Raw genomic sequence first — 18,440 nt, forward strand, 5'->3', positions numbered from 1 at the left:
GGAATTTTTAATTTTTTCTGCAAAATCTTTCTTATCCTTTATCTTTTCCCTCCTAAATTATCTTGTAATATGAATCTCCGCAGGTGACGATCACCAGTCAAAGCTCATGAGGCAAAATCGTCTTCCGTCTCCGGTACCCCACTCTAAATCAATGAAGGAGTGACTTCTTATTAGGAGGCGGGGCATTCTTTAATTTTCCCCCTTTTTTTCCTGTGTAAATTGGTAAATGATACTTCTTCAATCTCTTCCTCTTTCTTTCTGCCCCCCCCCCAAAAATTGGTGTTTGATACCACTGCCTTTAGGTGAAGATCACCAGTTTAAGTCACATGGGTGGTCACCCACCCAAGCTGAGGCTCAGACGTTTGCTGCTTGAGTTTAGTGTCACTGAAAGTTAATACTATCGTGATCATTATTTAATAGACACTAATTAAGTGGGAAGTCTTGATTTTCCTTAATCAGGTAAGCAGCATAAGGTCTGAGAAACCTATCTTCGGCAAGTATCTCGTAGTGAAACAAGTTAAAGTTCATAAGATGTTGACAATTTACCGCACCATTGAAGAAACTTGCATTAATCTTGCGAATAAATTGATTTAGTGGTTCAATTTTCATGTCTCTATGCAATACTTCGTTTCTGACATAATAGTGGGCATTTGTGCTAATCCTAAGGAACTTGTTCTGCACTTTCTGGAGTTTCTCTATATCTTTTTCAGTGGCGGTAGCCCAGGCTGGCGCCGCATATGTCATAATTGGTCTGATGGTACTAAGATAAATTTGTCTTTTCTTATAGGTTAAGAGAAGATCGTTATTTACGCTCCTTGTCATGAATAGGGTCCTAAATTTGCTTATGTTGAACGAATAGGCAGGCATTGGTCAACAAACCGCTAACAATTGGCGAGAAACACAATCGTAGTTGGCGGAGAACCAGAAATAGCGCCTAAAACGTTTCGGGAGTGTCACGTGGTATACAGCCAATGACAGTGAAGATAAGCATTTTCCTCTTCTGGTCTTGAGACGCCTGTGTTTTACAGGATACAATTTCTTTATCCATTTGGTCGTTTTTAGTTATTTTAGTTTGGCAACACTGCTGTAACTTGTTAATTGACATCCTGGGAGAAGAGTTGAAATTTTGTTTTTTTTTTTTTTTTTACCTCGCTTAGAATATGTGCTAATTCTTAATACTCAAGATTTTTTTTTCCCGATATAATCTTAAGCTACTGTAAAGAATGACGTATGATTTAAGAGTTGCGGTAGTCTGTTCGAGTAATCAAAATAGAAGTATGGAAGCACATGCTTTTCTTAGGTACAGAACATAATTCCACGTTTACTGTAATGTATTTTTCCCCGTTAGAAACTTTTAAGTTGTGAAATATTATTTTAATATACCATTCATTGACAACCAGTCAGCTAGTTAATATTAAGTATGCATATTTCATATACAGAAACTCATGAATGGGTGCCTTTTTTTTTTTGGCACATGCCGTAATTTTTATTAGTTAAATTTTTGTCATGCTTATAGTTTTTTAATAAAAGGTAATTTACAATGTGTGAAAATATTTTCTTTTGTGTAAGGAAATGTTGGAATATTTACTTTGTGCGCTTATTTGTTTTGAATTTTATAGAAACATTAAATGTAGAGGTTACGTGATTTAAAATTTTTTTGTCGAGGGATTTATGTTTTCACCTGTTCTAATGTTTTCATAATTGGCATATCTTTATGTATTGTTTTGATGTGTTAAGCAGAGCTGCAAATTTAGGTAATGCCAATGCCGGAGTTGATAAAAATGTACTTGAAGGAACTCTTAATTAATAAACATTGAGTAAAAATTCAAATATAAACTTTTCATTATAACTTAATGAAATTATTCATTTTAAAGCAACAAGTGTAATGCTCTGAGACCTTAATAAGATGACCATTCAAGGTTCCAGATGATTTGGGTCTACTAAGAAAGTGATACTGTAAACTGCAAAACTCTGTGATGTATAATACTTTTCCTTTATGCTGTGAGGAACACTGGTCAGTTTCTGTGATGGTTGTCCTGAGAGAGTTTTATTGTTATTTGCTCTTAGTTTAATTCTGAGGAAATATTGTTTGCAATATCTTTTTTATGTCTTTAATTGAATATTAGTGAATTTCTATGTCTTCAAAATTTTATTTTGTATTTGATGCACATTATTTTACTGTTAAAAATATATATTGTCTTGACTGTAGCATTCATAAAGTGTTCTGCAAGAAAGATAAAAAGTTTACCTGTTAAATAGCTTGGTATATGCTTGATTTTTTTCGCAGAAGTATAAATAATCAGAATTGCATATCGTGTAATTTGTCACAAAAAGAGAATTTGCATGTATAATTAAAAAGTAAATGAAGAATTAATGTATTTAAATTTTAGGCTTATACAAAACAAATTCCTTTCAGGAAGATATTTAACCTTTTGAAGATGGCTTTTGAGGATGGTGTCAGATGTAAGTGCATGTAAAAATACAGAAGCCATGTGTGTAGAGTTTTATATTGTAGTAATCAATATGTAGAGTGTTTGTATTCTAGTAACCAATAGTTACAACATATGAAATGAATTTTTCTCTTTCAATCTTTGGAAAATTAACACTTTGCCTCTTCCTCCTCGCCCTCCCCCCACTCAGTGAGGAGTAAAACTTGAGGTTTCTAAAATGTAAACAAAAACTAAATCTTTTTTGCAAAATGCTGTGATGTAGATCTCTTGTTTGGTCAGGTATTTGTAACAGTCTAGTTAATTATATATATTACAGTCAAAAGTCGTTAATTCGGACACCCATAATCCGGACCTCAAAGCTACAAACATTCTGCGCATGCGTCGTGTTGAAACATGCGCGTCAGGCCTTTACGGCTGCGAATATGCGCATGTGCATAATACGTTTACGCATGCGCGTTTAATGTATAGCGGGCGGTACAAGCTAAGCTAAAATTATCTAATTCAGTTAATGCTGCAGATTGTGTTGTTCCTTAATCTTCGAATTGGATCCGGCTTATTATATTTTGTAGACTGATAGAGCAATTTTATAAAAGTAAGCTTGAACTTTTGATTATATCAAATAGAATTTCCGATATGTATTTACTAATATGTAAAGGATCTACAAAGCGAAAGTATTTTTCGAAGTCCATTAAACAAAAAGTGGAATTACTGCAAAAACTGGATAAAGGCATATCCTTTGTTTATCTAACCATTCTGAAATTTGTTTATCAATTTCACGCTGCTCTGCGCCGAGGGGGGAAACACCACGGCGCGCAATGAATTGGAAGTTGATCTGTCAGCACTATCCTTATCTTCAGGGCAGATGTTTTTATTTTATTTGGCTTATAATTCCTTACTAAATGTAGTATTTCATCTCGATGTACTCTGTCTTTGATATGATTTAAATCAAATTCCTCATCGTTATAATTCGCTTCCGATAGTGAAGAAAATGACACAAAGGTTATTGAAAACGAAAAAATTTCAATTGACAAATTAGTCGGTATTCTCGACAGAGCAATTATGGAACTTTAACAGCGGAGCTTTGTAACTGAAGAAGAAATTATGTCTGTTTATAGAATTAAAGAGAAAGTATTATCATGTAAAACGAAGCAACTTAAACAACTTACATTGAAAGAAATGTTTAATAAAGTAAACAAATAAATATTAAGCTTTTTTTTTTTTTTTTTTTTTTGTAAATTTTGATACCTTTTAGATCATATTTGTTCTTTATTTCATAAATTACGGTTTCGTATTTATAATTTCTGCATGCCATCTTACCAGATTTAAACTGATGATCTATAATCCGATATCGCCGAAGTCCCGACGAGTCCGGATTAACAACTTTTGACTATATATATATATATTTTTTTTTTTTCAAAGGGGAGGGTTTGCAAGTGGAATAGAATGCTCATGATGTAACATGCAAGAAACTGAAGATCCATTAGATTAGGGATAGATACACAATATTCGGTTGATCTTTGGATTATGGTAACCGGGTGATTTTTTGGCGAAAATTTGGCGACCAACCCTGCTCCAGCAACCTGCTAGTTTTTGTTTGGACGCCATTTTGGTTTTCACGGCAGGCATTTCAAGGCATTTTTTGTTTCTTTTTTTACTCAACATTTCCAACATTTTTTTCCAACAATCTGCTATCCGATTTACAATTATGCTAGAACGTTTATGGAACAAAAGTGTTAATCATGACAAAGATTAGGTGCGAAATTGGGACAAGTGCAGAATCGCTCACTGCTTGCCGCATTTTTACGAATTGCACATACACGGTATCATCCATGTACATGTCGACCTATTTTCACTTAACCTGGCATTACACGCGCGAGAAAAACGAACGGCATTGCACGCGATAAGTGTGTCATACCCAGGGTGGTTTCTTCCTATTTTCTACTATAAAATTTACACAAAACGTAAAACAGAAGAAAAAGATAAAAGTTGACACAGTTTTAAACATATATTGGTTGATCTTTAGATTATGGTAACTTGGTGATTTTTTGGCGACCAACTCTCCTACAACAGCCCTCTATTTTTTTTTCCCGCCGCCATTTTGTCTTCACGAAGTAAAGACATGTTTCTTTTCTTTTTATGTACTGAACACTTCTTCCAACAATCTACTAGCCGAATTACACTTATGCTAGAAATTTTATCTAACAAAACTGCTTAATTATGACAAATCTTCACTGCAAAATTGGGAAAAATTGCACAATACCATACTCCTTATGCGTTTTTCAAAATAACACATACACATAAACCATGTACACGTCGACTTATTTTTACTTAAAAAAACATCCCAGAATTACACAAAAATGGCATTGCGCACACTCTTCACTATTTCCATGCACACTGCTTTTTTCTCATAAATTAGAAAAATTTCACGAAAATACATGACAATTTTCTGAATCTTTAAACCCGGTAAAAAGAACATATATGAAATTACCTGATCGCGAAAAAGTATATACCCTTTCCAAATATGAACATTTCCACATATAAAATAAATAAAATATCCAAAAACTTTTACCTCTAAAACATCTATTATATTATAAACGTCACCAACAAATTCATACCGAAAGCGTTACAAATACTTAGTGTCAAATATTTAGATTATTTCCATGCATGTTTACTTCAATTAAAATGTATACCAAATTCCTACAAACATAAAATTCACAAAATACCAACGAATTCATACCGCAAGCATTACAAATACTTAGTGTCAAATATTTAAATTATTTCTATGCACGTTTACTTCAACTAAAATGTATACCAAATTCCTACAAACATAAAATTCACAAAATAACTATCATTTAATTAAAATATCACTAAACCACGTACACGTCGACTTATTTTTACTTAAGAAAAATATCCCAGAATTGCACAAAAATGGCATTGCGCACACTCTTCACCATATCCATGTACCATCCTTTTTTCTCATAAATTAGAAAAATTTCACGAAAATGCATGCCAATTTTCTGAATCTTTAAACCCGTTAAAAAGAACATATATGAAATTACCTAATAACGAAAAAGTATATACCCTTTCCAAATATGAACATTTCCACGTATAAAATAAATAAAATATCCAAAAACTTTTACCTCTAAATTATCTATTATATTATAAACGTCACCAATGAATTCATACCGCGAATATTACAAATACTTAGTGTCAAATATTTAAATTATTTCCATGCACGTTTACTTCAACTAAAACGTATACCAAATTCCTACAAACATAAAATTCACAAAATAACTATCATTTAATTAAAATATAATTAAATTCAAAAACACTACTAAAAATATAAATAAGCACATACATTAAATTAATAAAAATTAGCTTACAATCCTAATTACTTTAAACTAAATCATTCCTAATAACAATTTTCCCAATAATGCCAAATTACTTTACTTCCACCTTACATTTAGAACAATGCATAAAAATAATATCCTCAAATAATTAAAAATACTAACTTACCTAATCTTCTTCAGAATCTTGATTACTGTCCGATAAACTTTTCTTATTTATCCGCTAAATAAAAAGCAAGCGTATGTGTGCCTGTTTCAGGATCTTTAAAATCATGCTTGTAGTTCACAGCAAGGTACCAGGTAAAATAAGTAACTTAATAAAACATCTTTACTTCTATCTCGCACAACTTTAAAGAAACACTTATTACTACCCGTTTCAATCCGACTAAATACCCATTTCGAATTCACTTTAGTTAGGGCCATGGGATCCAAAAATTAACGAACACTGTTTCACACAACACAGAATAAAGCCAAATACAAAATTTCCAGATTTTTTCCCGATTTCCCCCCTTTTCCGATTAAAGAACCGTAATTCGTCCATTAATATCACATGACATATCCCATGATCTCTCATTTCCCTCACACAAAATAATGCGTAATCGGAACTGAGTACTGCTAACATTATTACCAAAGTCCCAGGTAGTAACCTTTATTGCCTCCAAAATGTCGCCAAACTACCAATTACCATATTCTAAAGATCAGCCCATATATTTTAAATATTACAATTATTCTGTACATTTCCTGCAAAAACATGCCATATGTTCCATACATACATATTTTTGACATTTTTCACAAATATATTTTGTTTTTCTGTCCTTTTTAGATCCACATTCAGCACATCTTTTAATTATTACCTTTGCCTTCTTAGCAGATGGTTGAGAGTCCTCATTCTTTATCAGTTTTACTTTCAAACTTTGCAGGAGCATTGTTTACTGGCTTCTGATCTTTTTGTAATCTTTGATTAGTTTAAATCCCAAACTTTCAGAAAAGAACGTCGTGTTCGATTCTGAGTCGGTGGTTCCTTAGTGGATAGCAAAATAACGTGTGCATTTATAGCAGCTACACTCAACATTGCATAAAATATCGTCATAGGCCATCGATTTGTTTTTTTTTTTTAGTTGTTGAATACGTTTCAGCCATTTCGTCGACGACATCGACAGCTCCTTTCGTTATATTATAGGAAGTTATTATTTCGGGTTTCTTTGATTCTCCAGTAGTGATGTCTATTGCATTATCGTTATGCATTGTTGAGAGCAGAAGAACATTTTTACTCTTCTTTGGTATATACGAAACAATAGTCGTTTCTTTCTGAAATCCAAACATGGAAGATTAAACGTCCCTTTTTCTTGCACTCAAGAATATTGGAGGAATTTCTTTCATATTTTTTCTCAATGTTCCAACAATTGTTATATTTTTTTTTCAAGAGTTCTTGTGAAAGTGGATAAGAAGTGTACCAGTCATCCACTGTTAGATTTCTTTCTGAATTATACAGAGGTTCCATCAATCTTTTTACTGGAGAATCTACTGGGAGAATTATCTACTTGAAATGGACCTTTCGGCTGTTTACCGGCATATATTTCCATTTTCCAAGTATAGAACATTCTCGACTCGACGAGCGCAAAAACTTTTATTTTATACTTTGATGGTTTCTTTGGCATGTATTGGCGAAATGAACATCGCCCTCTAAAAGATTCTAATTTCTCATCTATGGTTACATACTCTCTAACGTTGTATGATTTTAGTAGTTTTCTACAAAATTTTCGAAGAACTCGCGTATCGGGGCCAGTTTGTCTAATTTTTTTCTGCTCTGGTGAGTTTGTATATCATCAAATCGGATGCATCTCAATAAAAAATAAAAACGTGTTGATGACATGGTTGTACGGAATATTTCTATTCCAGTGCCGTCTGTTGCCCAAAGATCTCGTATATACACATGTGATGATTTATGCAAACCACTGAGATAAAGCAATCCAATAAATGCTTTAATTTCAGCCTCATTAGTTCCTTTTGAATCTCTTTCCCGTGAAAAACGCTCTCGAATCGATTCTATAAAACTGTTAGTCCAATGCACTAACTTCTTTATCATATCAGAAGATATAAGGAGGTTCCAAGCATCCACAGGAGAAGTTACATTCTTTGAAACGGGTGTATTTCCTGAGAGTATTGATATTATATTTTTCGCAGAAATTCTAACATTAGCTTTGAATTTCTCTTTATTCCACTTTGATATGTTTTCTCTTCCGATAAAATAATTATCTTCACTTGAATCTGAAACATCATTTTCAGAATCAGATTCAATTTCTGTTGAAGAATCATGATCACTACAATATTCTTTGTCATCTGGCTCTTCATTACCTGAAAAATCACTATCTTCCTCTATATTTTCTTCATTAGAAGAAACAGTATCCAGTAAATTTCTCAAATACCGCATTTCTTCGTCATAAGTGCGGTAACGCGCTATAACGAAAGAACGATTTAGATACGTCTGCCTGTACTGAGAACAGCTACAGAAATGCTCGCTCTAGGCGTGAGATACCCAAGCGCCGCGATTTAAGTAGATCTATTTTTATAATTCTTTCGCTGATTCTCCCCTTCCAAGTGTATGACCTTTGAGGCAGCTACACGAAGACTCGTCCATTTTTGAAAAAAGGTTGGGAAGAAAAAGTGCGAAAAAGGAGTCACTGGGTGTGAGACACCCAGCGCGATCAAACCCGGGTTAAAAAAACATCCCAAAATTGAACAAAAATGGCATTACGCACACTCTTGACTATATCCATGTACAGTCCTAGCTAGTAACCTTTATCGCCTTACCAAAATGTCGCCAAACTACCTGTTACCATATTCCAAAGATTAGCCGAATATTTTAAATGCAATTGCTTTGATAAAATGATGAATCCCTTAATATTGCAAAAAGAAATAATATTTTAGAACTTTAATTTTTTTTTTTTCAATAAATTTAAAAATTTTTGCTCATTGTTTGTAGCAGTCATTAAAACTGCATATTACGGTCCAGTTTAGCATATTTTCAAAAAGTCGCCAAATCGATTGTTTTTGTGTGTTTTAGAAAATCGCTAACTCATCGTATTGCGATATTAGATGGTTGCAAATTTTAATTATTTCTGCAAACGTGCAATAAATTAGATCATATAAACATGCAAAAATATCTAAACAACCTGTAAATATGCAAAAATATCTAAACAACCTGTAAATATGCAAAAATATCTAAAACTGGAGTTCAAGAAAAACAACAAAAAAGTATTTGAAAGTTAATAACTATGTATTTTATAGGATCAACAATATTAAAAGTTTTTATAATATCATATACCATTTTTAAAATAGTAGCAAAGTGGAGTAAAACATTTTATCAGGAAATTTAATTGTAATAAGCAGTAAATGAGCAATAAATTATCAGAAAGCATTGATTCGTATTTAAGCTGAAACTTTAATGCAGAAGAAAAAGGAAGATAAAACTGAAACGTTAGCAATAGTATAGTAAAAAAACAAAAATTAATCGGTTATCGATTATTATGTTATTAATCAGTTATAATAAACAGTAGAAACCCTCATTTGTTTATATCTAAACTAAATATTACAAAGTGTGTACACTACAATGGAGATGAAATTCAAAATGGCGTGCTTATTTCAACCACGTGCTTAACCACATATAATAAGAATTGCTTTTATTGTTATTTATATTTAAATTAAAATTTCTATTAATCAATTCAGAAATTTTAACAAATCTATAAAAAAATTACAAAAATGAATTTTACCTTTTCATTCATTCATCTTTTGATTGTAGCGGATAAACAGTCTTAATTCCCCTAAGATACTGCAAAAAGGATCACTCGCAGATAAATGCAAATATTTTCTCTGCAACATGTACTCGTCCAGGTATGAAACAAGTTCATCTTTTACCTGCTGAGTACCCTTCAAACTTCTTTTTATGGCACTCCACGTGCCCTCAGTTGAATTGGTATGAGCACCTGTCTTGGAATCCTTAAAAACAAGACTGTTATTAGCACGAAAGTGCATGAAACCCTCATCACTGAGGCAATCATACGATTTCCAACAGTCCAAAATAATAATGGATCCCGGCAAAATATTTTCTTTAATAATTCTTAACAGACATTCATGCATTCGCTCTTCAACCACATGAAAAAAACATTTATTCGTTCCCCTTTCAATACCTCCAAACACTCATTTACCTTCCACACGCTTTCCACGATTGTATTTTCTTTTACCAAATTTACTTTCGTCAATTTCAACCACACTTCCGGGCCCTCCAAGTATGTCATTCTCTCCCAAGCACATCTCCACACACACCTCTCTACAAAACATCTTCCAGTCAACCACAGTGGGGTTACTCACGTGCAACTCATCCATTATTAACTGATTCGTACATTTCTGACCCCACAAATATGTTAATTGAAGGATCAGACTCGCAGGTATTCATCCCTAGGAAAACCAAGAGCCCTTTCTCACACTCCTTTTGACATCGTGCTTGGAAGGCACGACACCTCCATTCACACAAATCTGTCGTTTCTTTCCTTTCAACTAATTTAATACTATTTTTACGTTTAGGACATTCGTACATATTCGCAATCAAGCCATAATCCATGCACCATTCTATCACACGCCTTTCGCCCTTATCTTGCAACCGAATTAAATAAGTAAAATCCACACGTTCAACTCTTTCGACGCCAGCCATTTTGCTCACACAAACCACGAGAAGCACAGTGAAATGACGAAAATTCAAAAAGCCCGCTTAAATACTATAAACTGTAATCTTAAACCCTAACAATTTTCATGACACCGAGAGGTTACCAGATTTAGTGTGATTTGACGACAGGACCATAATCTGCATTTAGCCGTAGCGGTTTTATCCTTGCATTATGTCATAGAAACTCTTTTTATGTCTGCAAAATATTAAGGGGAAGGTATATTGAGACTATTGCAATAAAAGAAAAGTTCACTGTTATAGTTTTTAGGTAGCTTATGTATAATATAATGATCTAACTAAGGTGGCTTATTGAGACCATATAGGCTTTTTGGAATTCTGTTGCATATGCAGTCCATGAGCCGGAATAATTTATATATATATATATATTTTAAAATTTTAAGTATTTTCTTTGATTGCATTTAACAAAATCATGCGGTTTTGGTTGAACACTGTAACAAGAAAGGTTTCTTTAGTTTCCTGGCTAATATTAATGAAAATCCATTGATACAGCAGAACACAGTCAACATTATTTTTTCCTTTTCGAGAACAGGCTTTCATCAATCTCTGTGCCTTTGTCATGTTGTAGAGATATTAGGTTATTTCGAAGCAGGAGACATGAAAAATTAGTAATGCTCTCGTCAGAACTCAAACTACGGACCTCTCAAATATGCGTTGAGTATGCTGACTACTACACCATGTAGGCATGCTAAGAAAGAAGGAGAAATCCCTTATATACTCTCCCTTTTAAAGGCTGACTGGGGATTAGGGGACCCAATCGCCAAATCCTGGTGGTGGAGAATCATCATCCATCACCTTTTAGTTCAGTCGCCACAGTAGAGACATTAGGTTATATCGAAGCAGGAGAGATGAAAAATGAGCAATGTCCTCGCAGGAACTCGAACCACAGACCTCTCGAATATGTGCCTAGAGTGCTATCCAGTACGCCACGAAGGCCGTAGAAATCCCTTGTAACGTTGAATTTTCAAAACTGCATCTCATAGACACATATTTCTTTCAAGTAATTGTTCTAGTATATAACAGTAGTATCAGCTGTGTTGAGTTCTTCCATGTAACTTTATATTTATGTCATTTCCTTAGGCCAGGAGTAGATGAATGCGATGGCACTAAAAAATGGCCGACTCGCATTCCCATGTATTTCACCTATTTCAAACATTCCCATGTACTCTTTGATTTACTCAAATAAAACTACATTTGGTGCAAATTGGAATGTTGATGGTTACTTGGCAATATGTTATATTTTTGTAAGGAACTAATAGCATAACCTTTATTATTTGGTAGATGTTATAAACCAATGGTTTTCAACCTTTTGACTAACAAGTACCATCTAAACAAAATTGAAAAACTTACCAGCGTTACATTTTACAATGATTATTTTTCAATTTCTAAATAGAGATATTAAGAAAAAAAATATATTTTGCCATTTGGACAACCCATTGGCTGTTTGTATTACATATGCACACATAAAAAAGTAAATATTAGATTAAAAATTGGTTGCCATTTTAATTATCAAAATTTAAGTTATAATACTTTAATTCTAAAATTTAGTGTTAAATTTGAGTAAGTTTAAGAAAGATCAGTTTCTTTACAATTGGTCTTATTTCACTTAGTTTTAACCATAAATTAGATCCACTTTTAATTTTGTTCTGTATTTATTTTTCAAACATAACATGGAAAAAAATTCTTGTTCACACAAATAGGTTCTGCAAAAAGGTAATAAAAATTTAATAGTTTATTTGAAATGCCTTTAAATTCTTTTTCAGTTCAGTCAAGAGTTAAAAAGTGTGTTTTTTGAACTCTTCAATTAGAGTTCGTATTATTCTTTGTCTTCACTGGATAAAATTTCATATAGATTTGAGTAAAAGGGAATTTTAATCCAATTATCTTTTTTAATAATAAACTAAGCCTTGGGAAAATACATGTAGAAATTATTTATCAATAAAAAAACAATGATTTTTTTTAATGTCAGATGGTAATTCTTTTATTTTCAAATAATTTTTGGTTAGAAGACTTTCTAAAACTGGTAAAAAGCTTAAAATATTATTATCCAATTCTTTGATTATCAGCTGAAATTTTTTTATCATTGCTTTGATTTTTCTCTCTAATGGTAAACAAATTAACATTTTGTAATCCCAAATTTAATTCATTTAACTTTCCAAAAATATCAATTAAATATGTTAAACGTGCCACTCATAGTGCTCTAAATAAGCGTTTTTCCAATTCAAATTTTGAATCACGGAGAGAAATTTGAATTTCTGATAAAAGTTCAAAAAGACAGTTCAAAAAGACAGTTTAAAATTTTGCCTCTCAATAACCACCTTACTTTGGAATGTAACAAAAGCAGTCATCTCTTGGCATAAACTTATAAATATTCTTGAATTTAAAGCTCTGCTTTCGTCAACTAATTGTCCCATTTGAAAATGGAATATTATTAAGTTAATTAGCAATTTTTTTTTTTTTTTTTTTTTGTTCAATAATGTTAAAACGATATCTTTAGCTGTGGGTAATATAAGGTTTCTCCAATAGTTGTGAGCCTGCCCAGTCTTGACAATTCTTAGTCTTACTAGCAGGGGGTTAGAGTCTATAGGGAAAATGACCGATTCCTGGAATTTTAATGACTCTGACTCCCTCATATATATATATATGAATATATATATATATATGAGGGATATATATATATATATGTAAACATATACACATGGGTTACAGCTTATTTTTTTAATATAAAAGAAGTAATACATATGCTATAGAAAATTGATGGCATAGCAAATTATTTATATTAATTAGCATTTATTATGGAATGGAAAAACTGGCATTAGTTATTTCTAAGAAACAGTATAGCTTCAGCAAGATTTTCTTTTTTGGATGGCCATAGATATGATTTGATAAACTTCAGAGCTGAGAAGAGTCTTTCCACACTAACTTGAGTAGGAGGAAGAGCTATTACTGTTAAAGCTACTTTTAACTTTTCAGGACACATTTTTAGAAGTTTTAAGAGATATCTTGCAAGCGCAATCATATTTCTCTATTTCTTCAAAGGCTGTGTAGAAATCTTGTTTGTAATTTTTCATTTTTATATCTAAAGGCTCTTGTTTTTTAGGAACTACTCTTATATAGGCCTTCAAGTGGCAAACACTTTTGGCGAGAAACTCCACGCTGCCATATTGCTATCTAAATTTTTTGTCTACATTTCAAACTTTAAGCCTAGAATGTCACCCAAAAACGCGGTTTTCGCACATGCGTAAACCAGGTTTGAACACACAATTTAAGCTAAAAGTCCAAAACAAAAACAAAAAATTTAGATAGAAAAAACAAAATTTCTAACCAGAAATATTTGACTGGAATCCATGTACACCGCGATATGTTTTAATTTAAAAAAAATCTACAAATTGCACAATCTAGGCAACGAACGAATCTATGAACTATGCGCACCTCTCTTTAATAAATTAACATCAATAAATTCCAAAGAATACCATGTACACAGCATTCTGTTTCAACTTTAAAAAACAACATCTATGAATTGCACAATCTAGGCACTATGCATTAATCAACAAAACAAACTAAAATAAATTTCAAACAATTAAAAAAAAAACAACTATAATGACAGAAATTCATACTAAAAAAACAATTAACATAATATTCTACAAAATAAGAACAGGAATAAAATAAAATGCACTTACCATGAATGAATACTTTTTCGGACAGCAGAAATACCTATTGCATACCACCTTTAACATGCCGCCACATAATCACTATCCTATTTATATGACAGCCAGACACACTATCCAGGAAATTCATACTATGGCTCACAAATAAATGTTCAAAACCTTCTTTTCCTAAATGCTTTTAAGATTTCCGTCCATCCAAAAAAATAGTTGTACTAGGGTCAATCCACTCTTTAATACACTACATCAGCATTTCCCTACTTCTATCATGCACAGCCACTAAAAATAATCTTCCAGACCCTCTTTCCAAACCTCCAAATACCCACTGCCCTTCAACAGGATGGCTGCAATGATATTTCCTTTTGCCAAACTTCCACCACTTTATCTTTCCCCCCTATCTTCTCAGACACAGAGCATTATACAGAGCAGACTTGTTAACATCTTCAACATCGTACCTTTTAATACTAAATTTCCTTTGCACACAATTCATGAACTTCCACCACTTTATCTTTCCCCCCTATCTTCTCAGACACAGAGCATTATACAGAGCAGACTTGTTAACAACTCCAACATCGTACCTTTTAATACTAAATTTCCTTTGCACACAATCTAAAATACGCGACTGAAATCTTGCCACCACTTCTCTCATTGCAATACAGGCCATTTCAAAACACGCACGACACAAACCAACAAGCAGTTAAACTACTTCAGCAAAAGATTTTTCAACATCAACAGGGTTGCCATACAACACGCAATCGCGCCAAAAACCAGCGCAGAACACATATCGCCACATTTGGTGATATTAGGGCGCATATAAGAGTACAGCTGTTTTTTATTTTCATTCGCTTTGCCTTAGCCTTTTCAATATTATCCAAAAATATTTCTCAAAATCTAATTCATCAATGGAAAAGGATGATGGAGACTTAATTGCAATATCTGCAGTTTTGACTGTCCTGATTCGAATTCTCCAACTGTTGTAAGAATAATTTCATTCTTAATGAAAGTTCATAGATGACTTTCTTTGCCTTTTAAATTTGTTCGTAATCCAAGAAAATTTGGTGTTTCGGATCTCCATATATTGAACCCAATGTATTATTGTATACAGTCCATAAATAAAAATAATAACTCAGCTTGTCATTATTTTTTTTTTTTCAATTCATTTTAATTTCAGTTCAAATTCAAACTGTTCAATGAAAACTGGAGTCGGAGTCGACCTGTTTTTAGTAGCTCCAGCTCCGACTCCTTTTACCCCATAATCTGCCCGACTCATTCTGACACCACAGCCCTGCTTACTAGGTAACTACTAGCTTCCAAAGCTTTTTAACTTGAAGTAGTAAAACCTTTCATTACTTGTTAACTATTTTTAACTCAAATAATTTCCCCTTAAAATATTCTTCATATTTATCCTTTAAATTGACATGCTTAGATTAGAAATGTCTTTTAAGAAACGAATTGTTTTGCACTTTGATTGGGTAATAGTTCACCGAAAACAACACACTGAGGTTGAGGGCCCATTTCGTCTCCATTCCAAGTAAACCCAAATAATAAATAACTTTCATTATATTTTCTATGAACAGTTTTTCCTTTCTTTTCAGTATTCTAAGTGCTAGTAGATTGTCCTGGATTTATCACCTGTGAGTTAACTTTTCCGCTTACTTTCCACCATTTTTCCATTTTTAAAATCTATGTTTGTTTTATTATTTTTTCACAAATATTTAAATGCACAATATATTTAGAATTCTTCAAAAACAAGCGGCAATATTCTCAAATCGTATAGAAAAGTAAGGAATACAAAGCAACAAGAAGACAAAACACCTGCTGTTAGAGACGACAATTCAATGTAAAAAAATGATTCTAATTGAAAATAGAACAATATGAGCCCGGAAATGATGGCAACATATAGTGTAGACATGCCAATAAATTGATCAGTTCTAAAAAAATCAATTAGGTACTATTGTCCCTTTATTGGAATTTATTTTTATTTCCTATTAAATACATTATCCATTTCTATTACTGCTTTTAATAACCTCATTTATGATAAATTTTGTTACATCTATGTCTAAAAGAATATTTGTGAAAATAAAATTGGAATACTGTGCTAAAGTGTATGAGCGGTTAACCTTGAAGAAAGCTCAGATCGCATAAATTTACGAGTGTTAGGCAAAAATCTTGGTGTTGGGGTATTTTATTTCTAAATACTTCTTTGCATACCATTTATTTTTCTCTTGCATATCACCTGTAGTACGCCTACCACCGGTTGAAAATTACTGCCAAAGAACCATAATCACACTATATATAAAAAAAAAAAAAAAAAAAAAAAAAACCTCCGTTATATAAGCATTCTTAAAACTTAGCGATGTTATACAATTGCAGTAGTGGGTACTATTCCGTTAGAGTGGCATGAGTTAAAAATGAAGAAAACTGAAAACTGCTGCCATAACATGCCAAATATCATGGCTCGAAATTTCAAGTTTTCATTTGAAATATCATCACACATTATATTTTTTTCCATATTTCACTATTTTTTTAGTATGACATGGACTACACCATTAGGAATTATTTATTATTTTTTGCTTTCGTCACCCTCTTAGTATCAACATATGACAGCTGGAAAAATGACTCATGCAGCGATGTCAAAACTTTTTTTTTTTTTTTAATGTTAGTAATTGTATACCAAAGAGTATAACCTTTTATGTTTACATTATGCTTGAGGATGATTACAAATTTTAACTAACCGTACTGCAAAGTGTTGAGTGTGGGGATAAGAAGAAATTGAGCAGAAACTTCTTTCCATATGTAAAAAATAGATTTCAGTAATGATACTTATGGGCCAAAAGGTTGCATTTAGTGCTGTTTGAAATGAGAAAAAACGAATTTGTTATTTTGGTAAGCTCAGGACCAATGCCAGATCTGCTGCTGTCATACCGGTGGCAGAATTTAGGGGAGGCAAAATTTTTAGAATTTAAAGAAGCACCAAGCAACTAAATTAAGGGATGGCAAAACATTTTAAAATTTAGGTAGGCACTTAGCAGCAGAATTTAAAACATGTTGAGACTGCACTGGCTGCAAAATGTTTAGTGTCGGCCCTGGAAAGGCTTTAGATATATGTGGGAATTTATTTACAGTACAAAGTCTGTAATCTGGATGTCCATAATACAGAATGATCTATGATCCAGACCTCAAAGCTACAAACTTTATGCATGTGCGAAAACGCATAATGTGTTTACACATGCACATTCTATGTATAACGGACGGTATAAGCTAGGCTAAAATTATCAAAGGCATTTCAGTTAATGTTGCAGATTGCGCTGTTCCTTAATCTTCTAATTGGATCCGGCTTATTATTTTTTGCAGACTGTTAGTACAATTTATACTTGAACTTTAGATTATGTCAAAAAGCATTTCCAATTCTGGAGCTGCCAAAGCATCTACAAAGCGAAGCATGTTTCAATGTCCATTAAACAAAAAGTGGAATTACTGCAAAAAATGGATAAAGCCTATCCCTCTCAAAATTATGCAAGAAGTATGGCTTTGGAATGTCCACTATATATGGCACAAGAAAAAGGAACTTTTTGAATTTTTTGTGGAAGCATCTTAAACAACTTACATTGAAAGAAATGTTTAATAAAGTAAACAAATAAATATTAAGCTTTTTTTGTAAATTTTGATACCTTTTAGATCATAATTGTTCTTTATTTCATAAATTACGATTTCATATTTTTAATTGTATCGTTTCTGCATGCCATCTTGCCAGATTTAAATTGATGATGTATAATCCTGAAAAACCCCTAATCCGGAATCGGCGAAGTTCCGAGGAGTCTGGATTACGGACTTTGTACTGTATTTATGACAAGCCTTAAGCATGCGTGGGAAATAGATGTAAACATAATAAATGACTAAACTAATATAAATGAGGCTTATAAGTATTTATAGGTATTTATAGGCTTATAGGTATTTCTTCCGCCTTTCTAGTGTGGTGTAGTGGTTCTGCACGCTGGGCTGGTATTCCAGAGGTCCGTGGTTTGATTCCCGGTGAAGGCGATTGCTCATTTTTCATCTTGCCGGCTTCCAAAAAAATACCTAATGTCTCTACTGTGGCACCCGAACTAAAAGGTTTGTGGATGATGACTCTTCACACCCAGCATTTGGCGATTGGGTCCCCTAAAAACCCTCAGTCACCCTTTAAAAGGGGAGTATATAAGGTATTTCTCCCGCCTTCATGGTGTAGTGGTTCTGCACA

The 18,440-nt window shown here is 32.7% G+C and overlaps 1 protein-coding gene across 1 annotated transcript in view; it reads left to right on the forward strand.

The window, feature by feature from the left end:
- The first annotated feature begins 1,012 nt into the window (after window positions 1-1,012).
- Window positions 1,013-18,440, forward strand: part of Ssu72 (Ssu72 CTD phosphatase) — an 84,955-nt gene continuing 67,527 nt past the window's right edge. The window contains exon 1 of the mRNA XM_035377557.2: window positions 1,013-1,300. Coding sequence (XP_035233448.1) covers window positions 1,224-1,300 — 77 coding nt within the window. The 5' untranslated portion in view covers window positions 1,013-1,223. The remainder of the gene's footprint in view (window positions 1,301-18,440) is intronic.

Source organism: Stegodyphus dumicola, chromosome 2 (genome assembly GCF_044657685.1).
Source record: "Stegodyphus dumicola isolate Sdum_Otavi_A_Nest chromosome 2, ASM4465768v1".
Lineage (NCBI taxonomy): Eukaryota > Metazoa > Arthropoda > Arachnida > Araneae > Eresidae > Stegodyphus > Stegodyphus dumicola.